The 25,685-nt window shown below is 35.9% G+C and overlaps 7 protein-coding genes and 1 non-coding gene across 9 annotated transcripts; 3 read left to right on the top strand and 5 right to left on the bottom strand.

The window, feature by feature from the left end:
* Positions 1-1,741, bottom strand: LOC110428330 (Pentatricopeptide repeat (PPR) superfamily protein). Its single transcript, XM_021444142.2, is given in 2 exon segments — positions 1-599; positions 601-1,741. Coding segments are annotated over 2 exon segments (1,611 nt in total). The 5' UTR covers positions 1,624-1,741; the 3' UTR covers positions 1-11.
* On the bottom strand, positions 1,734-1,806 carry TRNAA-UGC (transfer RNA alanine (anticodon UGC)). Its single transcript has one exon. It is a non-coding gene; the product is annotated as a tRNA-Ala (tRNA).
* Positions 1,807-2,270: 464 nt separating this feature from the next.
* GRF12 (general regulatory factor 12) lies at positions 2,271-4,556 on the top strand. 2 transcript variants are annotated; one of them, XM_021444144.2, is made up of 7 exons: positions 2,271-2,578; positions 2,684-2,990; positions 3,116-3,203; positions 3,300-3,409; positions 3,627-3,775; positions 4,077-4,126; positions 4,235-4,556. In XM_021444144.2, exons 1-7 carry the CDS (start codon positions 2,503-2,505, stop codon positions 4,238-4,240), a joined length of 786 nt encoding a protein of 261 aa, XP_021299819.1. In that variant the 5' UTR covers positions 2,271-2,502; the 3' UTR covers positions 4,241-4,556. The 2 variants fall into 2 exon arrangements, with proteins under 2 accessions (XP_021299819.1, XP_021299818.1); XM_021444143.2 differs by having other exon boundaries at positions 2,272-2,578; positions 4,077-4,138.
* Positions 4,557-5,434: 878 nt separating this feature from the next.
* Positions 5,435-7,895, bottom strand: LOC110428332 (chromatin modification-like protein). The gene is made up of 5 exons (XM_021444145.1): positions 7,670-7,895; positions 7,485-7,557; positions 6,432-6,483; positions 6,244-6,313; positions 5,435-5,814 (listed from the first exon to the last, which is right to left on the bottom strand). Exons 1-5 carry the CDS (start codon positions 7,769-7,771, stop codon positions 5,728-5,730), a joined length of 384 nt encoding a protein of 127 aa, XP_021299820.1. The 5' UTR covers positions 7,772-7,895; the 3' UTR covers positions 5,435-5,727.
* Positions 7,896-10,229: 2,334 nt separating this feature from the next.
* On the top strand, positions 10,230-14,285 carry LOC110428237 (triose phosphate/phosphate translocator, chloroplastic-like). Its single transcript, XM_021444007.2, has 12 exons — positions 10,230-10,993; positions 11,093-11,164; positions 11,462-11,527; positions 11,657-11,735; positions 11,826-11,946; positions 12,539-12,634; positions 12,781-12,893; positions 13,071-13,148; positions 13,249-13,365; positions 13,471-13,570; positions 13,713-13,813; positions 13,929-14,285. The coding sequence occupies exons 1-12, from the start codon at positions 10,680-10,682 to the stop codon at positions 13,953-13,955; spliced, it is 1,284 nt and encodes a 427-aa protein (XP_021299682.1). The 5' UTR covers positions 10,230-10,679; the 3' UTR covers positions 13,956-14,285.
* Positions 14,286-15,039: 754 nt separating this feature from the next.
* LOC110428324 (Tetratricopeptide repeat (TPR)-like superfamily protein) lies at positions 15,040-19,271 on the bottom strand. Its single transcript, XM_021444133.2, is given in 8 exon segments — positions 15,040-15,353; positions 15,583-15,777; positions 15,864-16,001; positions 16,328-16,534; positions 17,102-17,581; positions 17,683-17,905; positions 18,647-19,215; positions 19,218-19,271. Coding segments are annotated over 7 exon segments (1,851 nt in total). The 5' UTR covers positions 19,257-19,271; the 3' UTR covers positions 15,040-15,353.
* Positions 19,272-20,227: 956 nt separating this feature from the next.
* Positions 20,228-22,666, bottom strand: LOC110428325 (Ribosomal L18p/L5e family protein). Its single transcript, XM_021444135.2, has 2 exons — positions 22,459-22,666; positions 20,228-20,803 (listed from the first exon to the last, which is right to left on the bottom strand). The coding sequence occupies exons 1-2, from the start codon at positions 22,630-22,632 to the stop codon at positions 20,408-20,410; spliced, it is 570 nt and encodes a 189-aa protein (XP_021299810.1). The 5' UTR covers positions 22,633-22,666; the 3' UTR covers positions 20,228-20,407.
* An 874-nt stretch (positions 22,667-23,540) lies between these two features.
* Positions 23,541-24,960, top strand: NDHT (Chaperone DnaJ-domain superfamily protein). Its single transcript, XM_021444123.2, has 2 exons — positions 23,541-23,941; positions 24,414-24,960. The coding sequence occupies exons 1-2, from the start codon at positions 23,589-23,591 to the stop codon at positions 24,835-24,837; spliced, it is 777 nt and encodes a 258-aa protein (XP_021299798.2). The 5' UTR covers positions 23,541-23,588; the 3' UTR covers positions 24,838-24,960.
* Positions 24,961-25,685: the final 725 nt, after the last annotated feature.

The raw sequence follows: 25,685 nt of genomic DNA, 5'->3' as shown, positions 1-25,685 counted from the left end.
TGTTCCGAAAGCTAGCCGAAGCTTGGGGAAGAGATATCAAAACCCCATTGAAAAGAAGTTTGTCTCGGAGAAAAGGAAGGTTGTCCTTTAAAAAGCAAAGGGGAAATGACTTTCTGCCCATATCTCTCTCTTCTCCTATCTCTAGTGGCCATTTTCTGCCCATATCTCTCCAATATATCAGCCAAATCAAACAACCCAACTTCCCTTAATTTCTTCCCTACCTCCTCAAACATAGCCACACCTTCCTCGTTTGAGTAGTAGTGCAAGAACTTATTGTAATCAAATCTAGGCACCTCCATTCCTCCTTTCATTGTTCTCTCCACATACTTGGTTGCCTCTAGTGTCTTCCCAGCCTTAACCAAACCTCCAACAAAGATTGTGTCAAAATTCACCAATGGGTCATGTCCTTTCCTCCCTCTCTTCCCCAAATGCCCTTGCAATAGCATGATGTATGTATGCATTATAGGCTCACACCCTCTGCTTATCATCTCTCTGAACACCTGGGTTGCTTCGCTTGCCTTCCTCAACCTCAACAGCCCCTTGATTAGTGCATGGTAGACACTGATATCGGGCTTCTCAATCCCTTCCAAAATCCTGTAAAGCCTCCCTGATCCTCCCTCTTGCTAGAAGCCCGCATATGATCGAAGCCAGTGTCAGATTATCAGCTTGGATCCCTCTTTGGCGCATTTCCTCGAACACCCCATTGGCTTGCTCAACCTTGCCTCTTTTGCACATCCATTTGATCACAAGCCTGTAACTTGAAAGGCCCAAATCATCCATTCTCTCAACTCTCATCATTTGGAAAGCCTTCATTGCCTCATCATACTTGTCGGTCTTGAAAAGTGTCTCCATTATCGTCTCCACAGCCTCAACATCAGGCTCAAGCCCTTCATCCACCATCAAATTCCAAACCTTTGAAGCCTCAATCAAGTCACCCACATCGCAGAATCCCCATATCAACCATTTATAAGTAACCCCATTTGGCTTAACCCACTCTTTCAACTTGAAAGTCACAAACTTTGCCTCTTCAACTAGCTTCCCTTTACACAAACTTTCCACCACCTTATTTAAAGTCTCCAGCTTGTACCCAACCCCAAACCCATTCATCAAATGGAAAAACTCCACGCATTTCTTCAACTCCCTTGCTGAAGCTAAAGTCTTTAAAGCTATCCTGAAAGTCTTATCATTGACCAAACCGAGTTTTCCCATTTCTTGACAGGTTTCCCAGAAAAGTTCAATGTTTCTGGATTTTCCAATGACGTCCAACATTTTGTTGAAGGTGAGGGAGTTGTGAGTGAAGTGGGGAAGCTTTCGGGTGTAGAGAAAGAAGCGGTAGATGGGTCGCCATGAGTAAGGGAAAGTGTTGCACACTTGAAGGAAGAATTCAGGGTTGATGGAAGGATTGGAAGAAGAGAGGGACGAGTGGAGGCGTGAGTCGGGTGAGCTTTGCTGTTGGTAGAGGATCGTGCAGACGTTGAGGAGAGTTGATTGGTTGGTTGGGGTTATGAGGTTGAGAGGGTTAGGGTGGTTAGTGAGTTGTGGGTGAGTTGACTCGATGGCTATGCGCCGGAGGTGAGGATTGGACAAAGGTTTAAGGAGGGGTTTTAATCTCCTTGTCAACATTTTTGGTTAAGAGGAACAGGAAGGAACCAGGTTTCAATTTTATCCGGAAAAACCAAACAAATAAATAAATCCGAAGGTTTCTTTTGCGTGCATGAAAAAATGAGGCAACCTGGAGTTGCAGGGGATCGAACCCTGTACCTCTCGCATGCAAAGCGAGCGCTCTACCATTTGAGCTACGACCCCATGTTATTTAAGCGGATGATATATTCTCATGAGAGTTATATTGAGAACATTTCTCACATCGAATGTCAAAATAATAGCTCACCTTACATCAAGTACAAATATAATTATTAATATTTATATAAAAATTTAAGTGAGACACTGTTAATAACTTGAATTTAAGTTTTGATTGTCATATAATTTAGATTCAAAATATTATTAGATTAGTGATATTCGGTATTTTTGCTCATATATTAATACAAACAAAATAGACTGAAAACTGAATAAACCAATTACCCAAAGGATTATTATTATTATTATTATTATTATTATTATTATTATTATTATCAAATAACTAGAAAAAAAAAGTAGTTTAAATAAATTTATGAAAAATAATAAAATGAAAAAACCAAAACAAAGGAGCATGAGAGGAGCATCATTAAATTTTCCAAAAAAAGCCCGATCCCCGACAGAGAGGGATTGAACAAATCCAAGTTCAAGGAAATAACAAAGAAACAACGAATCGCGCGCTCCTTCAACTAACGGTCCAGATCCGGTCTTCCCTTCGCCCCACACTTTGCTCCTTCTTCCACTCTCCTCTATAAAGATTTATCCTCCCTTTCCCTCTCCCATTCCTCACATCTCTTTTCTTTTCTCCTTTAAGCGCTCTGTTTTGTTTGTGTTTTTATTTTTTTTCTTCTTTTCAATCTGTTATCAACAATGTCTAATACAGAGAAGGAGAGAGAGACTCATGTTTACATGGCCAAACTCGCCGAACAAGCCGAACGTTACGAAGGTAAATCACAACGAAGAGGAAAAAAGAATCATTGGGTTTCGACTTTTTTTATCTGAATTCCAACTTTTAATCGTTTGAGATTTTTGGGTTTTTTTTGGGAAACAGAAATGGTGGAGACTATGAAACAAGTAGCGAAACTCGGCTGCGAGCTGACAGTGGAAGAAAGGAACCTTCTGTCCGTGGGATACAAGAACGTGATCGGTGCGCGGAGAGCTTCGTGGCGGATCATGTCTTCGATCGAACAGAAGGAAGAGTCGAAGGGGAATGAAGAGAATGTCAAGTTGATCAAAGGGTACCGCCAAAAGGTTGAGGAAGAGCTCTCCAAGATCTGCACTGACATTTTGGGCATCATTGACAAGCATCTCATCCCTTCTTCTAACTCTGGTGAAGCCACTGTTTTTTACTACAAGATGTAAGCTTTTCTTTTCTCCTCGTTGTTTTAATTTAATTATTCCTTCATGCTTTTGCTGATCAATTTTTCCAGGTTTTGTTCTTTTTATTTGAGGAATTTTGATGGGTTTTGTGATTTGGATTCAGGAAAGGTGATTACTACCGGTATGTTGCTGAGTTCAAGACAGATCAGGAGAGGAAAGAGGCTGCTGAGCAGTCATTGAAAGGCTATGAGGTATATAGATCATACTAGTATTTGGATTTTAGTGTTCTTTACTTCTGCAGTCACAGCTGAGTTTGCCTTTTTTTGGTTGCTATTTTCACCTATCAGGCTGCTTCTGCCGCTGCAAACACAGATCTTCCTTCAACCCACCCAATTCGTCTTGGCCTTGCCCTTAACTTCTCTGTCTTTTATTATGAGATAATGAATTCTCCCGAGAGGTATAAACGTTACATCTATCATTGTTAGCAGAAGAGAAATCTTGAATTATGAATTGTTTGTGTTTCAAGGAGACTAATGATCTAGGAGAGAATTGTAATGGCATTACCATTACTATAATTATGTTAGCTATCATAATTAGTTCAAGGGTCTAAGTGGTTTCCAGTATCTGAATTGCTGCACCTTTTCATTACATATTTTGTTATTTGAAACTCCCAGGGCCTGCCATTTGGCTAAGCAAGCCTTCGATGAGGCAATTTCAGAGTTGGACACTTTGAGTGAAGAGTCATACAAGGATAGCACCCTAATTATGCAGCTGCTGAGAGACAACCTCACCCTGTGGACTTCTGATTTACCTGAAGATGGAGGTATTTATATAGTTTGAAGTAAATAACTTGGTTATATACCGCACAGCCTGCATTATCTTGTGGAACTTCTCCTTGCTGAGTAGTTTTTAAGAGCAGAAAGACCAAAGTAAATGATAGTATGTTGATGCAGGGAGTACCACTGTTTTATTGTTCATCATTTCTTGCATCCTGTCATGTTATGGACAGAGTGTTATTAGATCTTCTCCTTACTGTCCTGTTCAAACATTAAGCCTTGTAGTTGATTTCTAAGTTTGGCATGCTTGGAAGCACTGAAGCTTAGATGTTGCATGAACCAATGCAGGTGAAGATAGCATAAAAGGTGAAGATGGTAAATCTACTGCAGAAGCTGAGGTAAAAGGCGAGGCAAGTTCTTGCACTGGTTTTCTTCTTCTGGAACTTATCATTTTGATTACCATTTTACCTTCCTCACATCAAGAAATCTCTGATTGGTTTTTGCAGAAATGAGGAATCTGGAAGCCTGCATGTGGCAATTCAATGGTTTTTTAACACTCTGCAGTATCTGCTTCTTATAGCTCTTCTCACAAAGAGGATTGGATCAACCAGTCTATTAGCCCTTTTACAATGCTAATGATCAATTTCAGTACAAGCAAAGCCAGATGATGAAGTTGATCACTTGATCCAACCATGTTTTTCTTTTCACTACTGTTATTTTTTTTCCCCATTTCTGTTGCTTTTGCTTTTATTTTAATGTTGCCTACTATGGCTGTTATGTTAAATTTTTCTTTATAATTTTATCCTCTCCCCACTTGCCTTTTGGCTATTTTGTGTCACAATTTCCATGGCTCAAACTTAGGTTAAATCAATTGAAGGAGGCTTTGTGAAATAACTGCCTGCTAATTTTTAAGGTTGCCCCAAAAATTGATAGATTATTTTCTTTAATGTTGAAAAGTTGAAAATGATTTAAAAGATGTGACAATATATATGTACATATATATACATGTTTTTATTTTTAAGAATTTTATTTAAATTATTGAAAGAGCCGTTTCGATTATAAACCATTATCATAAAAAATTAAAATGTGTGAGAATTTTAATTCATGCATGAATAATTGTAAAGTAAAAAAGAAAACGCAGGTATGTTGGACAAAGATCAACGTTTAAGAACAAATTGATGAACAAATCGAACCAATTCAGGGCTCATAACATAATTTGATCAGCCATTAAGCTTAATTTGGGTTAAATTTTCGGTTTTGTTTTGCAATGGTAAATCCTTTGTTTTCTCATTTTCTCAACATGTTGCACTTTGTTCATGAAAAGCTTAGTCAGGAGTTTATTGGGTAAAATCAATCATTATATTATATGTTAGACATAATCATGTGATATTTTTATACATTAACATCACGTGATGTTATATTTTTATTATTAATAATTAATTAATTATTAATTATAAAAATTTATTTAATTTAAAATAAAAATTTTAAAATTTAATTAAACATAATAAAAAATTTATATAAATTTTCTTAAATTATTCAGAAAATTTTAAAAATATTATACAAAAAAAAAATCTTTCAATTTCCTTTTAAGTTGATTTTCCAACCCGATTAAAGACGAATTTCTTGGTTCGGATTCTTGTAATTTAACTTAAACCTTTTGCAGGGTAAAATGTTGATGAAAATAAATCAAACTAGTATTCAAAATGTCATTCAAGAATGCATGTTCATGTATACCATGACTGTCATTTAATTCGTATTTAGATAAACATTTTTCCCAAAAAGGAAGCAAAAAAGGGGGGTTAAGAGCAAATTTATGAAACGATTGCATCAGATATAAGCTTTCAAAAGATGCTAGGGCCGATATACATCCCATCAAAATTGTAACCTAATTTTTTACAATCTTCTGTTATATGATCAAGGAACATGATCACAAGCAGGAAGCATCAGATCAGATAAAAGAACCCGAGTCTAGGACAAATACCCGATGCCAAAATCGAGTTTAAGCTTCTTCCTTGACAAAATAACTTTGCGGCAAGCAAAAGTCTTCCTCGTGATTTAGGATATCCATCTCTTCATCATCTGGTTTCTGAAATTTGCATAAGAGCAGGTGAGCAACAACTACCTTTCGATTATGACCCGAAAGCAAAACCACTTGTCCAAAAGTCAAAGCAGAAATACATTCACTTAACATTCGACATTAAGGATTAACACATAACAACAGCTATCAATTCTTTTTCGAAACCCCAAAAAAAAAATAATTTGCTCCATGTTTTTCCGGTCACCATGTGAGCCAAACTTTGCTTGTGAATATCTCTATCCAACCACTATGAGTGAAAACAAAGGGTTGAACTAGGCACCCAGCCACCCACTATATAATCATTTTTTTAGATCACATCACGACTCAGACATTTATCAATTTACATGGAAATGTCCACGACACTAATTAATGGAAAAACTCATTTTCAACAGAAACTAATTGATGGACATGAAAATGAAATCTTGAACAATAAGTTACCAGCACTTCTAAGTTGTAGAAACGATCGAGCAACTGCAAAACCTCATCTGGAGAAAATTGTCGGTCAAGGCTGTGACAAAATTTAGCAAAAGATAAGAGAGTGTAACAGTGAATAAAGACCAACCAGAATCTTTGCATCCAAAAGGGGGATTGATATGGAGCAAAAAAGAATAGGAGGCAGAACAAACCTTCTCCGCAGGAATTCCATTAGACCATAGAGGACAAAGTGGCGATGCATGCCTGCATGGAGGCAAATTTGATATACAGTTATGCACTTGAGTAGTGACCAATTGCTAAAAGAGCAAACAAGGAAGTCGATGACTCGTTGTTGTTTTCCCATAAATGTGTGAATTCACAAATTTCTTTACTGTATATAAGTAATTTGCACAAGTGCTAGTGACTTAATCCTTAACATAGATCCCTAAACAGTAAACATGACAAGCAGTCAGCACCATTGGTTCCTAGATCTATCATAAGGAACAGACAGTCAAGCCAAAAATGCATGTAAAAGCTCACGTTCTATTGCCAAGGAAAAACACAACAGATAGTTTATGAAAGGCACTTTTTGCTTAATTATTTATCTATCAGCGATTCAGTACTTGTTCCCGCTAAAAAGACAAACTGACCGCCTGAGTACATGTTTTCGGCATAAATATTGTAATTAAAGAGCAAATGTTACTCAAACACAAGGCATACAATTACTCCTTCAACAAAAGTTTGTACTATTTCCTAAAGGTAATGAGAAGTTAATCCGCCGAGGGGAGACACCACCACACTGACACTTTCCTTGGGGAATATAACATATGTAGATTTGGGGAAGAGCAAAAACACTTTTCCATCGCGGAAATCTAATTCACCATTTCAATTGATCAACATGTTAACAATGGAGAAATGTTATGAAAGATCGAAAGGGATGCTCCGATTATACTTCCGAAAATGTGTTATACTCTTCACGAGCATGACAAACATGTTACAGCAATTCACAATTTCAATCATATTGGAAAATGACCTTTCCATTAGTATATCACTTACAGAATTCACTGACAAAATTATATTTTTCTTTTCTCTTCCAGTTAATTTCCTAGGAAAATAATGATCCCTTTCCTCTGCCCTTATTTTCTAGGCAAACATGCAATTTTACACTAAAATACAGAAAATTTCTTCCTTATAGAAACAATTAATAAACAAAACAAAAAAAAAAAAAGAATCGAAAAAAATAAAAAAAAAAGGCACAAACATGCCTCGTAATTTGACGGGAGGATAAATTTCAAGTGCTTCCAATAGCCTCAGCTCCAATTCTACCTGTTGTTGCTCCTATTAAATTTTTAAAAAAAATTAACAATAATAATAATAATACTAATAATATTACATCAACAAAACTGTTAATATTTAAAAAAGAAAAGAAAACAAGAACGCGGAGAGAGACCTTGGGGAGAGATGAGGCAGAGGAAGGAGGAGCTTTGCAAGGGGAGTGTACGGAAACGCCATCTTGTTCCTCTTCTTTCTCTCTTCCACCTCCACCTTCCATTCGCGATCAATTTTTACAATTTCGCTACCAAACAATACGTCAAGAGACGTTTGTTCTTGTTCCAGATTAAATTCGAAATCGAAAACAATTGTTTCTTTCGACTTTTTGGCTAGGGATTTCCCCTTTGATCCGAAAATGCACTTCCCATGCAAATTATGCTTTGTTTGTTCCATTCCTGGGCTGGCCCATTATTCAGCCCGTTACCTTGGCCCACAGTCTAAGCCTTATTTATAATTTTCTCTTTTAAAAAAATATCTAAATTTTTAAAATTAAAACCTTCCCTCTTTTTCTTTATTTTAGGAAAAATAAAAATACTTTCGTCAATAATTGTTTGTGATTAAATAGAAAATATCTTGAAATAAATAAAATTTATCCAATTTATTGACTTTGATTTTGAATATAACTTCCCTCAAAAGATTTAATTTAAAAATTTATAAATTCCATTTAAACCTTATCTATAAAATAAAAAGATTAATAAATATGATTAATTCTAAAAAAACACATTAGGCTATAGATACATTTATATCTCCTGCCTAAAGAGTATGGATTAAATCTCTCTTCTTTCAATTATAAAAAAATAAATCTTTACAAAATGACGATTCTTGCTAAAATCTAATTAAATGAAATTATCCGATTCTTTTTGTTAATTATAAATAATAAATTATAAAAAATCTCATGTTATATATATATATATAATTATTACATGACAAGGTTGTAGAATAAAGAAAGAAGTCAAGACTTATGTCATTGAACATGCTTAGTCTCTTTTTTTTCATTATTTTAAGCTGAGAAAGTTCATCCTATGAGAAAGCCAAAGCCTCCCTCTCAATTCACTCCCATTGACAAGGATTCCACCTTGTGTTTCTATTAACAAATTATAGTTTTAATACTAATAAATAATCCCATTGCCACCCAACAACAACCCATACAATTTCCCTTTTTAATGCAAATTTGATCATATAAAAAGTATCTATAATTCCATTTCAATTTCGATAAAATAAAAGATTTTATTCAATAAAACAAATTGAATAGAATCCGAATTTTTTTATATTTTCAATATATTATAAATTGAAGACTCAAAATGAAGTTTTTCGTTATAATTTATTCATAATATAATCATGAATAATCACGATCGAATTTGAAAAAGGGACATTTTAAAAAATAACAATAAGTTGTTTTCAAATATAACATCTTTTATAATTTTAACTATTTTTAACTAAGTTAGATAAAATTATTCTTAATAAAATTACACACTATGATGTTACACACTATGATGTTACACACCATGTACAAAACATATTACACATCATGGTTAAGTTGTTACACGTCATGTACAAAAATATGTGACACGTTATATTTAAATTGTTACACACCATGGTTAAATTGTTACACGCTATGTACAAAAATATGTTACACGCTATAATTAGGTTGTTACACGTCATGTTAAAAAAAATACTGTTGTTACACGCTTTGTACAAAAACATGTTACACCATGGTTAAAAATTATTACACGCCATGTTAAAAAAAAATTACTGTTATTACACACCATGTTAAAAAAATTTTATTGTTACACGTCGTATTTAAAAACATTTTGTTACACTTTAATGCCTAAACTGTTATTGTTACTTACAAATTAAAACTTCAAATCTTCTCAACTCTTTTTATTTTTTTTTGTTTCTTTGATAATTTGGCATGTGTTTCTAACATGTTTTTATAAATCAAAATATAAATTTTCTTATTTAAAACACCTATTTTGACTAAAAATCGAAAAAAAAATTTATTGAAAACCTAATTTTATAAATTTTAAAATTTTGAGTTTATTGGTGTCTAGATCTTGAATTGATCCAATTAAAAACTATTTCAAACATTTGTGATCATTTTTACTGTTTAGTTTTATCTCAAATACCTAAAAGTCAAATTCTCCAGATAACCATCTATTAAAGTACTTCAAAACCATCATTTGGTATCTTCAAAGTATTGGAAAGAGAAATCTAAAAGTGCGAAAGAGAAATCGAAAGTGTAGTAGATTAATGTCGAAAAGAAAAATCGAAAAAATTAGAAAGAGTGAGATGTTGAAAGAGAGAAATTGAAAACACAAATGGAGAAAAATTATAATAAATAATTTAATTTATTTAAAATAAGTTTATAGGTATTTTTATCTAAGTTATAATTAAATATGATTAAAAATAATTAAATTTATTTTAATAATTATTTTTAAGTATTCTTATCAAAAAAAATTATTTCTCATAATTTTCTCTTTAAAAATGTATTAGAGACCTATCATACATCAAATTCCAAGAGCCCATATCTGTTTGACAAAAGTAATTGTGGGAATTGGTTAGGGCTAAGATAATGTCATAGGTACATACTCATGGAAGTCTTGAAAAGGTGGGGTAGGAGAGCTCAACTGCTCTAGTTTGAGAGGGAAACTTTGGGTAAAAGACAAAAACGAATCAAAACGACCCTGACTCGTGTTTGTTGCTCTTTCTTTTTAACTCTTTTGTCCCCTACAGTTTCTCCATTATTGAGCTTCAAGCTGACTCATCAGAGCTAACGTTCTCCTTCAAGTTTTCCTCTAGGCTGAAAGATTCTTTTTCTGTGATTATTTTTCCTACTCGCCATTCTCTTTCCATTGGGTGCTTCCTATGATGTTAATGGAATCCAAACTGGCTAGATTTTAGGCTTTCACGCTTTCCGTATAAGCTTGCCTGTTGTAATTATTATATTAAAACTATTAAACCTCTGTCTCTCTCTCTCTGTTTTCTCCGCTTGCTGTAGATTTACTCCATTGGTTCCAACGTCCCAACTCCTTTGTCTCTCCCTATACTTCAGTACCAACACGCTCTTTCGATACCCTTTTCTCCATAGTTGTCTTTTGATCTTTTTCTTTTTGCTAGTTGAATTCAAGATGGCTTCAATCACTAACGCGGCTCATACTTTGGTAACAAATTCTCGGTTTTCTTCTCTATATTTATCGACAAACAAAGTTTTGCCTAGTTGTCTTTTGCTCAAGACTCGACCATCAGCTTCTTCAAGGGCCTCGGGCCTTGCGATTTCACCTTTACCGGACAAAAACAAAGCTTGGGTTCCTGTAGGGTTCTCTGGCAAGCCTTTGACATTGCCTGGTTGGAATCAGACCTTGAGGCGGCGGGGCCAAGTTGAGTTCCCGGTCGCTGCAGCTGCTGCGGCTGCTGATGGTGGTGAAATTGAGATTTCTGATGGGTTAGGCACATGACTTTGATTATCCTCTTGTTTTGTTTAGCTTTTGCTAATTTATGTTACTTTTTTCCCCTTGTCTTTCATTCATACATTTAACTGCAGGTATGCAAAGCCTTCAAAGAGTTTTGCAGAGAGATTTCCTGCTTTGGTCACTGGTTTTTTCTTCTTTATGTGGTAAGCGATATCTTTTCCTTTCTTCTAACCTTTTTACGGAAATCAAAATCTAAAGAATAATTAGACTTGGGATTTAATTGGTTGAGTACATACAAGAATGTATGACTTTGTGCCTGTGCTCCCATGATGAATTGTCTGGTATTTCATTGTGGGTTCTTAACTTAAGAGCCTTTCCTGCCTCCTAGGTCCCAAGGAAATATGATAAAAGGTTCAACAAATTAAACTGACACCTTTATCTTACATGTTGTCTGGCTAGAATATTACTCTTCAAATTGATTGTTTTCTGAATCTGTACAGGTACTTCTTAAATGTAATCTTCAACATACTCAACAAGAAGGTCTACAATTATTTCCCATATCCATAGTAAGTTACACCAGCTTGATAGTTTTGTTATGTAAAAGATCATGATGTACCATTAGATTAAGAATTGTTTGCATTTTTGTATGGCTTTTGAAATACTAGAGAGTGCTTTCTTTTTCTCCCTTTTTGCAGTTTCGTTTCAGTTATACATCTGGTAGTTGGAGTGGTCTATTGTCTTGTCTGCTGGGCTGTTGGCCTGCCCAAAAGAGCTGTAAGCTTAGTTTTCTCAGTTGCTATCTTTGCTGCCTAATGTTACACTATGGCTTTCCTCTAAGAAACAGAGTTTCTGTCCTGTTACCAGCCAATTGATAAGGAGCTCTTGGTGCTATTGACTCCTGTTGCATTCTGCCATGCCCTTGGACATGTCATGTCCAATGTATCATTTGCAGCTGTTGCTGTGTCCTTCACTCACACTATTAAAGGTAACATGATCTGCGAAAAAGGAAAAGGCATTGGTTCTAAGTGTAATTTCTCTAGCATTAAGCATGTGTTTGTCCTAATAAGGGATATATTTCTGTTGTGTGCTTATCCAGGTTCTCTTAAGACATAGTGTTAGTTAATTACCTTATATGTTTCACTTACCACATTGCCATTCTTTCATTCTTGTATACAGCCATGGTTATTCTAACCTTCTAAGAGAGGTAACAAACTAATCAGTTTAAGAGTATATGATAAAAGTTCTAAGATATCCACAGTTCTAACAGAATATATTAGGTCAATCCTGCGTGAGAAGTTCTTCTCTTCGTAATCTTCTTGATGGCAATGTTTTCTGTCAATGCTCCGATGTGTGTTTTACAATTCTGTGATTATGAGTATCTTAACACCTTGAACTACTGCATGGATATCTAAAAATAACAACAGGTAGATACAACTACAGACAATTTTCATTGATCTAGCTACTTTCTGTTTAGTTAAACTTATTAGACTTCTTTCAATCAGTAGCCTAACAGCTTCAAGTCATGTCTAAGTTCATGATTTCTACTTCCTAACTGCTGTTTTATGTTTTTACCACAGCCCTGGAGCCATTCTTTAACGCTGCAGCTTCTCAGTTTGTTTTAGGCCACCAGATTCCCCTGCCCCTGTGGCTTTCACTAGCTCCTGTTGTTATTGGTAAACTTTTTTGGACTACCATCTTCTTCCTTTTTACTTCTTCACTCTTCCTTGCAAGAATCAATCTGTTTGTAAAATCTTGCCATGTAAAACAGCTTTTTTAGGACTCTTCTGAAACTGATGTTATCTTCTACTCTACCTTTTAGGTGTTTCAATGGCCTCACTGACTGAACTTTCTTTCAATTGGACTGGTTTCGTTAGTGCAATGATTTCAAACATTGCATTTACTTATAGAAGCATATATTCAAAGAAAGCAATGGTTAGAGAAGGAGCTTTTACCTTTCCTTTATATTTGAATCTCCGTATCTGCTACTGCAGCATTTCCAGATATGTACCCTATTCATGTCACTAAACAGAACAGACCTACTGCAAGCTGAGTATTCTTGGCAACCATTAATCTCCAAATTCTAATCGTTTGGTTTTTGACTTTTGACAGACGGGGATGGATAGCACAAATGTTTATGCTTATATCTCAATAATCGCTCTCTTCGTCTGCCTCCCACCAGCGATATTTGTAAGTAGATCGAAAACCAATAGGATCTGCACAAACTTTTCACTTTGATTAAGCAAGTTATCACTATGAATTAGCTAATATGGATCTGCTCTGCATCCAGATTGAGGGACCTCGGCTGATGCAACATGGTTTCAGAGATGCCATTGCCCAAGTTGGTCTAGTCAAATTCTTGTCTGACTTATTCTGGATCGGAATGTTTTATCATCTCTACAATCAGGTATGTATCATACATTAATTAGACTGCTCCTTTATTCTGAATGAATCTCTTTCCACAAAGGTTTACTTCACCTGAACTAACAAGATTTTGAGCTGAGAAATGCAGCTTGCAACTAATACCTTGGAACGGGTTGCACCCCTTACACATGCAGTCGGAAATGTATTGAAGAGAGTTTTCGTTATCGGCTTCTCTATTGTGGTATTTGGTAATTAATCCGGCTCTCTTTCTCTTATGTGATATGTTCAGTGCAACAAATTTTAAGCATGCCAGAAGATCTGACATCTGAACTGGTCAAGCTAGTTAATTTTAGTCATTGTTTTTACTGAAGTTTGCAAAAAATATGGCAGGCAATAAGATCTCCACACAAACTGGGATTGGTACTGCAATAGCCATTGCAGGAGTCGCCATCTATTCCCTTATCAAGGCAAACATGGAAGAACAGAAAAGAGTAAGATCCGTAACAGAGCAGCCATAACTTCTATTAACTTCTGCATCATCTCTAATTGCAACGGATAGTCAGGCTCAAGTTTTTGACAATTCTTTTTGTTTTTCTACCCTTTCAGAAGGCTGCTTTAAGTCCTGCATCCTAAGGAAGCTGGAGATGGACTGCAAAGCCCTGTCCACTAACGTATAGATAACAAAGACAACTGAAGATTGGAAATTTTTGCCTAGTTTATGCTCATAAAACTTTTTGAAGAGGGATGCTTTGACAACCAAACTAAGGAATGAGAAAAAGAATAAAAGAACCCCAACTTCCCGGATTGGCTTTATTGGACAATGATCTTACCACATTGGAACAATAATATTTCAAATGAGAAATACCATTGATTTTTTCCTAAGGGAATGCTTGTTTTGTTTTTTTGTTGGCAATGCCAATGCTACTAACTATAACGAAGAGTATCAAGTTTCAGTTAGTTGAACTCAAGCATCAAACGGATTTAGATCAGCATTTGCATTTCTGTGATTACTGTCAGAATCATCACCTATTTCCTGTAAAGCAAGCACCCTAACTATTTCTTAAGTGAGGTGACGCCCTTGTCGTCAGCGACCACCTTATCTATCTACTCTTTGGAGGTGCTGGCGGTGTTTGGTGTGAATCAAGTGTAGATCAAATCCGCTCTGATATCACTTTGTCAGACAATCATAACTCTTTTCGAAAAGCTAATTTGATAGGATATACAATGCTCACACTTATAAGCTGTCCAGAATTCCCTATTTACCCGATACAAGATTGAAGCATCCCACCTACTTTTGAAACGCTTCGTGTGACACTAGCACCAACGCAACTAAGATTAAGTAGGCAAACTCTCCTAAACAGGCAGCAGCATCCCACCTACTTTTGAAACGCTTCGTGTGACACTAGCACCAACGCAACTAAGATTAAGTAGGCAAACTCTCCTAAACAGGCAGCAGCATGCATCTTAGGTAGAAACTAGAATGAACTAAACAATCTTAGTTTTCTCCTTTACAATGAACTGAATCTGAACCATCTTAGTTTACTCTTCATGAGCTACAAGAAAAAGCCTACACTGAGGCTTTTCTTTTAATTTTTTTCCTTCAGACTTCAGACTAGTACCATCAGGCAAATTAGTATCAACATCCATCATCATTAAACCGCAAATTGCGAGATAAACAAGAAGGCTAGATTAAATTATTGGGTGAAAGAAACAAAAATGAAGAAATATATGCTCTTTGCTCCTTAAATAATTGGGATGGTTCTACATTTATAATTTATTCATCAACATATGAGTATCTTTTGATTAACATTTTGTTCCTACTCCTCAGAAAGCATATAAAGGAAGAAAAAATGGGGATAGGGAAACTAGGTAAAAATTCACAAGCTACAATCATGACAGTTATCCTGCCAAGGCTCAAAATTGACAAAAATCAAATAATGTACAGTCAAGTGGGTTCATTGGACCTTGCAACATGTGAACTTGGTGAACCCCCAATCATCATTGTATTTCCAACATAAATTAGACCTGAATCTGAAAAGAGAGATTAATTTTATTAGCAAAAACATATGCCATCAAGTAGAAACTGAGTAAAAAACCAACTTGCAGTGAGCTTTTATAGCATAAAATTCAAGGTTTCAACTACCATAAGAACAGAGTAGAGAAATAAACTATTAAAACTGTCTCAATCCAAAGTAACACATACAAAACTTTCTGGACCTTTCTCACGCAAGCATTCATATCATAATACAGCAGAGCCTACCTATGATGCTGATGCATATTCAGTGCCATAGTCAAGCTCAAAAAGCATGCCCCTGCGGTTTTCTGAGCCCATTTGAATATTGAACTTCTTTGCCAAGGACTCAACTCGATCATCACTCTCATAGTCCATCTCTCGTATACATCGCCTTCTGACCTTTTTTAGTGTTTCTTTTGAGGGTGCAAATCCAACAGTCACCTGCCAAAAGAATTGTTGAATGGCCATTAATCTTTTTCTACAGAGATATCATGAGGTTCTACCCATCAGAGAGAAAATGGAATTACCATCTCGTCAATTGCAGAAAGAGCAGATTTTTGATCTCGATTGATGAGATGAGCATCAACAAGCAAAGAATATGACTTAGCATTGGGTTTCACACCCAAGCTCAGCATGTGTTCAAACACCCTTGAAGCTTCAAAAGTCTGCCATGCAAAGATTTATTAACTTGAAGAATTAGGCCTAAATTCAAAGCTTAAATCCCAAAAAACATCTTTCAGTTGGGGAGAAGGGGGTGGTTCCATGAGTAATTTAGATTGCATGAGTATGCAATGGGCCCGAGAAAGAAAAAAAAAGGTTGCATTAAACAGAGAAAAAGACAAGCAAGGAATTAAGCCAAGCCTTTCCAAGAATATCCTGGATACATGCATACAAGCTCAGAAAAACTAATGCATGCATCCACATGTACGCATGCATTTTTTGAGATTGCAAGAGTATTTGCATACAAGGGAGAGAGGTAATAAATACATACCTTCTTCAGCTTTCCAAATGCATACATTAGAGCATTATATGAATGAATATCAGGGGTCAACCCAAAAGAAGAACCTATCGCATCAAACGTTTGGTAGGCACGCTCAATGTCCCATATGTTTCCACAACCCAAAATTATACAATTCAGAGCAGCAACGGACTTGTATGGAGGGTCTGCACTGCTTAATTTCTCAAGTTGATAATATACCTGGGGAGAATATTTCAATTTTGCAACATCAGCAACCACCTCCTTGATGAGCAGAATATATAGATTAGGTCTATGAAAAATTTTAAAAAAGCAATGATGAATTGAATGCCATAAGTGCAAACTTGAATAGCCTTTACTTTTTCAAAAGAAAAGCAAAAATATTTCTCCTTGCAAAAAATTGTTGTAACAAGGACATGAATAAGTGTTAAATTTTGATAGAGTGACCTACAATGATGCATCCATTGCAAGAACAGAAAGATGGAGTAAAAGTTATATGTATTTCCACATATTCTATGATTGAAAACACAAAGGCAACTGGTAGTTCATTCAAATGCTCAATAAGCGACCAATGAAGCAGCTTAAGGAACTTCCTTAATATTTATTTATTATTCATTTTTAAAATTGGACTTATTCAAATTTGAAAAAGCAGCCCGCATGTCTGTTGATATTTCTCATACTAATTTTTTCTTCTTAAGAACTATCACAATCACCAAAAATATTAAATAATAGCTGATTCAATAGAAAATCAATTAGAATGTATGTAATTTGAATTATAAAAGGTCATACTGAATCCAAAGTCTCAAAACCCTTCTTGGAGCAAGCCACAACCAATGGATATAAAGAGGTAAAAGGCGAGAACAAATCTTCTGCTTCATTAATGGAATTCCTGTGAGCTGCCTCAAACTCGTGCAGTGTACCAAAAGCTTTCTGTAGATTCCCCAATGATGCATGAGCATACATCTTCCCAAGGTAAGATTCAGGGCTAGGCACCTTCTTTTGACGCAATGACCGCCGTAGGATTGCCCAGGACGCATCCAACAGGTTTGAACTGTAGGTCCTACCTGCAGTTGCGAATGCTGAGACAATTAAGCCTTGATCTACGGAAAGCAAGAAAGGTGGCCTTGCAATTTCACCCCGAGCAATCCACTTGGCCATGAATTCCAACGCATAAAATGCTAACTTGCTGTTATCCGCTTGCATTGCAACTTCTGCAAGATAGTTGCACAAATTCCAATTTGGATAAAGAGCTCTATTCTGATCTGTTGTCTGAGAAGACCCATAAGAACAAAGTTACATAACCAAATATTGAGCAAAGAGCAACCTCCTTAATCAAAACAATATCGGTGCCAACAAAATGAATCATATACCTTGCACCTCTCAATAACAGTAACCAAAGTATCAAGCCGGCCTTGGCGAACACAGCTCCCCACACATTCAGTAAATACTCTCATAGACAACAAATAACCAGATTTTAAGGCCATATCTACATATTTCAAGGCTGCATCAATCTGTTCTGCCTCAAACAGCATCCCAATAACCAAGTCATAAGAATCATCATCAGGCAAAGATTCTGCTCCACCCTGCAGCATCCTGACACCAATAAAGTGAAGGGTGATACCTCCAATACCAATTTAACATCACTAATATTTTAGAAAGTAATTCCCAAAATAAGCAATAAACTTAAAGCAGTGCTAGACGGATGCACTTATTTTCTATTCAAAAAATGAATGCACATCCTTCTTGAAAGTAAAATTTATGAAAGAAAGGTTTCTAATTCTTCAAAAAAAAGAAAAAAAAAAAGGCCTGCATCCACTCCATTTCTGTCCCACTTAATAACCCAGGTGCAATCTTCGTCCACTTCTAAGACATCTCAGAGTAGTAAAATTTGGTACAACAACATCCACCAATACTACAAACCCTCAACCAAAGACAACCACTCTATCTCCAACTCCAGTAGTTTTACTGGTTTCATGGAGGCTCTAAAACGGTAAAAATCACAGAGGAGATCGTACCCAAAGAGCTTTCTCCAGATCATAGTCGCATTAAAGGATTCAAATTCTCCATACAATTTTAATATACCTGATCAATCAATCCACGCTGACTACTTTCGAAATGTAAAGAAACCAACTTTAACAGCAAATGGGAAAACTTCGCTTAATTTTCCTTCTATTTACTAACTAAAAACGAAATATTTATGAAACTTTCAAGCTAAGGGTAACCTACATTTAAAGAAAAAACAAAAACAAAAAAATAGTAAAACTTTAAAAGAGAGAACTATATATATATATATATATATATATATATGTACGTATGTATGTATGTATAACTAACCGTTCAAGCAACTTCTTAGCAGCTTCAGTTTCCTTAGCCTGGTTCATGGCCTTTAAAATAAAATTAAACGACGCTGTATTGGGAACAATGGCAAAATCATCCATCTGCGCCACCAAATCAAGCAAATCACCGGCAGATGCTCCGATCATCAAATTAGCTCTCAAATAATGATTATAAAGATTCACATCGGGCTTATTGGGCTTCCCATTCTTATCCAGCGATCGAACCCAGAACTCGAAAAGCTCTTTCACGTCGGCCCATCGTTGCTGAGTCATCAAACCGGCGAAATGGTTCATTAAAGCCGGCGCGTCGAGATTTTCGGATAAGTACTGAATCCGGTGACCCGGGGCTTGGACCAGGAAGCCGAGGGGGATCAAGGATTGAGATAGGGAAGTTGAGTTTTGGGCCGCGTTTGGGTTTCGCCAGTTCTCGTGGTAGAGAGGGCTTCCGGACGCTGGGTTGGGAGGGAGAGGGGTAGTCTGAGTGGTGTCAGTCGACTCGGCGAGTTGGGGTTCCTGAGAGAGGAAAGGGTATGTGGAAATGGATTTGGTTTGGTTTAGAAGCGGCATAGAGTCCGTGTTCGGGTCAAGATCGCCATTCGTGAAGCCATTTCTTTTCACTGTCAAAGTGAAGCAGTGAAGCAAGAGAGCTCCCCCGGTTAGGGTTTTTGAGATTACCAAAAAGGGGTTATCTTGTTTCGAGGAGAAAATAGTAATTTCGGAATATCAGCTGTAATTTGGAAATTTTGCAAAATCGGTATGGTCATTTTGGGCATAGTCATTTTCTGTTTGATTCCTTCGGTTGGATTGGGAGGAAGAGTGAGAGGATGCCTTAAAAAGGGCGAAGACAAGAATATAGTCCCATAGAACCATGGCAACAATCGCCACACTTGTTACAAGTACTCTTTTCACCTCCTTTTTTGACATGAATTTGTACATAACCTTTAATGATATATCTCATTTGATTGACAAGACTTATAATTGACATTTATTTAATAATTTCTCATCTCAAATGGATCATCTTGCAACAGATTAAGAGTCTAATCTTGGTAAGTTTAATATCAGATTGATCTTAATTTTCCTAGCAATATAAGATAATTTCCTGTATACGGATGGAAGATGTAACACAAAAATTTGAAGGGCTAAACCCCACTAGAGAATTAGAGAAACTGGAATTTCACTTCTAGGTTGTTTAAGTGCCACCTAATAGGAGAGAGGGAGACACTAAGTAATGGGAAGGAAAGGGAACAACACTTCCAGAGCTGAAAACAGAAGGGTATCCTTGTGCAAAACCTCAGCACTCAAGCTTCATGTGTTTGCATTGATATTCATAAGTCTTTCAATGGGCAACAAGAGTTTTATGAACAAAGCTCAATCTGGCAAAAATGAATTGACAACATGAAACATTTTGCATTCATGGAACCGAACCAACTTAATAATCCAAAATTTGCAGTTGAATTTATCAAATCCTAACCACCAAACACAAAGAGAGGAATTTGATCTCCGCGAACTCCACAAGCATAGCATCACACATTATCTTCAGAACATGATACTAAATAAAATGATTGTCCATCCAAAGTAACACATCGTTCAATTTCTTATAATCCAGTGCACAACATGATTCTAACATCAAAGATGCTGAATATTGAGAAATAAAGGAAGCAAAGCTCAAAGCATAGTATATTCTAAATATTGATTGCATTTCCATGTTTTAATTTACAAATTACAATAGATTAATTTGTTACAGCAATGGGTGGTTGGCTCATACAAATATGATTCCATTCTCCTTAATGGTATCAAGAACTATTCCTAGCTTACCTTCAATCCGCTCACCTTTTCTAGGCTCATAAGACATTGCATAGACATCAGCGTCCTTTGATCGTTCAGCAATAAGTTTCCCTATTATTCTGCATGCATTATGATCTGTGAGTGATGGCAAAGTGTTTCTAAGATCCTTGGCGTTTGTGGTAGCAACAGATATTACTTTACTTGTGCCCCGATGCATCACTTTTGCATGAATAAATTTCTTTGAAAAGAAAACATTTAGTAAAAATGGCCTCATATACATATCGGTCCTTTGTTTCCATGATTTCCGATTGGGTTGCTTTGCAGCTTCACCACGGGATCTCCTGGTCCAGGCAGCTTGAACAAAAGAACCCTACAAATAAATGTCAAACAGAATAACTTATGTTCTCTTTTCTTTCCTCAGTGGATTTAGCTGCCTGAAGTTAGTGTCATCGTGTAACTTATCCATGCAATGAATATGTGCAACAGGAAATCATAATTTAGTATCATAGAAAAAACCAGAGCAAACCCGTTTCAGACTTTTCAATATGGAAACTAAAATCCGCACTATTTGGGATCTCTCAAATGTTAAACAGTACACAGATCCCTGTGGATTCAAAAGAATTACTAAAATTGTCATCAAATGCGTTCTGCTTTACACAGAAGACAACTCGTCAAATTGTGCATATGAGTTCACCAGTTTACAGATTTTAATCATCCAATGATGAAACCCCTCCACCCTGACGTCTAGAAAAATGATGAGAGGAAAATTTGATGCTCTCAATTTGAACAAAACGTAAGCTCAAAGACATTTGATTATTTGGAATTTCCTTTTAACATTTATAGTTAACTGACCCCTCTGAACAAGCTAATAAACAACAAAACAAGTACATAGCAAGATGTTATCTCGTCTCACCTAAGATAGAAGCACCATGATACTATTTTTCTCAAGAGCGTAAATATTAATATTTATGATCTTAACATCACTAACAGTGTGTACCCATCATCTGCTTCAAGATAAAATTCCATAATGCAGAAGTTGTTTTAAAGTCTTCAATGCCTTGGCATACTCAAGACAACAATAATGTTGCTATTTCTAGACATTATAAAATTTTAATTGGCCTAGTACATGTCTCTGCACTAGATTGAAAAGAGATGATTCCTTCCAAACCAGCAAGCTCTTATCAAGTTCATCAGACATCATTGAGTTTCAATTTCAACAAACATATATTGCTGCAAAGGACAACTTTAGAAAACTTTGTCTTGCAACCATCTTGTGCAATAAATCAGCAAGCAAACTGGACTTAATAAACCACAAAAGGACCGTCATTGGCATGATTACAATATACAAAAAAGAAAGGTTAAGTATTAAAATTTTTAATCTAGCAAATGTATTGAATAGGTCCATTCCAAGCCAATAATAACTAATTAGCTTAGCAGACTTTGCACTCCCAAAATCATGATATTCAACCACTAAAAACTCTGATTTCTCGACTTTCCACAATAGTTGAACAGAGAGCAATGGGTCAAATTATATTGTTCATTACATTTAATAATGAAATCTTGATATGCTCTCTTATTTCCCTTTTACAAAATCTGGAATTAGAACTATACACCTAAATTTAAAGCTTCCCCTGAAGCTGCTTCCTCCATGGGAAACTTTTATCATTTTAAACAAATAAGTTAATGACATAGTCAACGTTAATCATTAATCAAGCATGCATCTTTAGCTACATGATGAAACCAAGAACACTGCGCTTTGAAATCTAAAGGCAAAGGCAAACCGGCATCAACATTACCATCAAGTTAACAATTAAACTCCATTATCTTTCAAAAAAAAAAAAAGAACAATTCAACTCCAGCTTTCCAAGTTCATCATATGTTGTCACTAACCCAATTTTATTTCAGCTTAGTTTTACATTCCTAGCAAAGTTATAACAGCGTTATTAAACATAACAAAAACCCATTATGTCATCCGAATCCCTTTCCCAGGAACCAAACAGAACAATGTTAAAGCAAAAAGAATACCTTGTTCAGAGAGGGAGAAGGAGGGAGTGTGAACGAGTTAACGGAGATGTTGATACTGGGAAATGAAGAGACCCACGAGACAGAAGTGAGTTTGTTGGAGCGTTCTGAGTGAGTCGGGAATGAGTCGAGAGGCCGCGTTGGTAAAGCTGATGAAGAAGATATTACGGACGCCATTTTTCCTTGGTTTCTTACCCGGGATTTCGCTTCCAAAGCTAATTCTGGGCTTAAAAACCACTGCTTCTTCTCTCCATTGAGCCCAAATGGACTGCGCTGAATTTGGCCCAACATATGGGTTTGTTTTTTTATTATGAAGTTTTTTTCTTTACAAGCTTTTAATTATAAAATTTTTTAAAATAAATTAATTAAAAATAGACATTTTGGCTTGAACAAGGGATTTAGATCAGTATATTATTCTTTCTAACAATATTATATTTTTCTAATATAGTAATCGTCCTACTAACATTTACAAGATTCGTTTACAAATTTTGAATCTTAAATCTACGAGTTGTTATTATTAATAATAGAGATAACAATAAATATCTTTTAATTATGTATTTATGAATTTTTAACTCAATTATATAAGATACTGATATTCTATATTCAAGTTTAGAATAAATGTGGATACTAAATTCAATACTTATTTTGAGTATCACCCATTAGATATTTGGTATTCGAATATCTTCGAGTACCCATACATGATACTCATATACAACAAATAATATCAAAAATAATGAATACTATTAGATAATATTTGTTTTTTTATTAATAATATTATAAATTTATTACACTTTTGTATTAAAAAGTATTACATATTTAGATTATAAAAAAATTCAAATTTTAATATAAAATACGTCAAATTAAAAAATTTTATTTTAATTTCTGTAGAAGTCAAATAAAGAGGAATAACTATTTAGCTTCAAACTAGCTAAAAAACAAAAGAGCAATATCAATATTTGGATTTTTGTCCTAATAATTGCACTAGCAAAAGCAAAAGGCCAAAAGCCCAAAATGGGAATAGACCTCACAATTCTAAGCCACACAAAACTTGAGGCAATGGCCGAAGAGCAATGCGGGCTCTTACTTTCCTCATACGTCCACCTAATCTTAAAGAGTTCGGTTCCCTCCCTCTCATGGCATCCCACAATGCTCTTCGAGCTTCATATTCTCTCTTACTCAAACCCCATAACGTAACTCACCTGCTACACGACCTCGGAGGAGCAGCAAGAGGAATAAGGGCGAGAACTAGAAGAACAAACTACGGCAGCTTGGGCGTGTTTGCGTCCCAGGGGCCAAGCGGAGGCCGAAGGGCACCGCCGGGAGTTGATACGAGAATCCACTGGGATAATGAAGATGAAGGGTGGATTGGAGGTTCGTCGAAGTCACAGCAAACCAAGGAGAAGCTAGATGCTGAAGAGCAGCAAAAGAATCTCCTCGGTGAGAAGTTTGCTGACTTGCTCAATGACTCCTCTGATTCTCATTACCAGTGAGTCTTGTCATTTTGCCAATTACTTCTATTTTGATTCCAAGGCATGGTATAACTGAACAGAAATGTGTATACTGCTGATTTGCTAGCATGTGCAGAACCATTACTTTCATGGTTCTTGATTAAATCTTTCAAATTCAATTTTCCTCCATAGCAGCAGTCCCCCGTTATTCATTGGAAAACAGAATAGAAAAACCAATACTACAAGTTGCTAGATAGAAACATTGGTTTCTTCTGAGCTGTACAACAATTTGGATGCAAGATCAAGACCATGATCCTATGCATTAAGATTTTACCATCAGTCAAGCCCGGGGAGCCCCTGCAATTTTTACCTGTTATGAAACTCTAATCATTTTACCCTGCTAAATTTGGCTATAGATTCAATTGTAATAGTTAGTATTTATTCAACCATTGATGGAACTTGAAATTGGTCAGTTTATGCTTCTAACCCCCATTAATATTGATCATTCAGGTTCTTAGGAGTGTCAGCAGAAGCTGACTTGGAAGAGATTAAGGCTGCGTACAGGAGGCTGTCAAAAGAGTACCATCCAGACACAACTTCACTTCCTCTAAAAGCTGCTTCAGAAAAGTTCATGAAGTTAAGAGAGGTTTATAATGTTTTAAGCAGTGAAGAGAGCCGTCGTTTTTATGATTGGACGCTTGCTCAAGAGGCTGCAAGCCGTAAAGCTGAGAAGCTGAGGATGAGGCTAGAGGACCCTTACCAGCAAGACTTGAGAAACTACAAACCGAGACCCGATATGGTTGATCGTCTTGGTGGGAGGAACATGGAGCTGAGTGATCAAGCAATGACAGCCCTCACATTTGATGTTTTTGTCATAATCTTTGCAATTTGTTGCATCATTTATGTGCTTGCATTTAAAGAACCATATTACTAGCTAGGCTGATTAGGATGTATACTGAGGAGTTTACAATGGAGAAAATCTGAAAATTGTACATAATATTCATTAAAATGAATGCATAATCGTCTAAAGGTTTTGTCTGCGAAGAAATCTTTTATATCTGGTTTGATCTTTCTACTTGTTTTCTGCCTTGGATGATCAATAGATGTATGTAGAGCTTCTCTGAATGTCTTTTATACAGTTTTCTGGTCATTCTCTCCCACTTCAGGGCCAAACTTCCAAATATATAAGGTATACTGATCATGCAGGGGGAGAGGACTTATCTCCCCACATCCCTTCCTTCTTCTCTCCCTTTCCATCCAATGATCCAAACACATTTTCAAGTCATAAAAGGCTTTCCATAAGTTTGAGTTGAATGATTTATATGTTAAACCACTTACCAATCTTTATAAGCATCGTGGAGGGATACAACCTCATTTGCAAAATTCAGAGAGAAGCTAGCTCACTGCAATGGATGCTGAAAACCTTTTTGTATAGGCATAAAGCAGCTGTACTTGAATCTCAAACAATTCTGTCCTGGTTTGCAGAAAAAGGTGAATTCCCTTATTTGGTCCCAGGTCCAAGTCTGAAAAATGATACCCTGAGACTTAACCTTCTGATAATAATCACTATATTAAAAACACAAGTTGGCTATAATGATATATAAGGGACTATGTGGGGTAAGAACAGGTTAGCAGATTTGTGATTCTTTTCATGAAATCAAACCCTTCTTGTTACTGCATGCTTGTCTAAGTTCAATGTTGGATCAGAGACAACTCTTGACTGGATTTTGGGATATGGGGTTGATCAGATTGCCCTGTTGGATGTATGATTTGAGTCTCAAA

The sequence above is a fragment of the Theobroma umbraticum genome, unplaced genomic scaffold (assembly GCF_002168275.2).
Source record: "Theobroma umbraticum cultivar Fairchild unplaced genomic scaffold, ASM216827v3 scaffold_31.0, whole genome shotgun sequence".
Taxonomy (NCBI): Eukaryota; Viridiplantae; Streptophyta; class Magnoliopsida; order Malvales; family Malvaceae; genus Theobroma; species Theobroma umbraticum.
The sequence above is the reverse complement of the archived record's forward strand: the minus strand, read 5'-3'. Positions and strand labels throughout refer to the sequence as shown.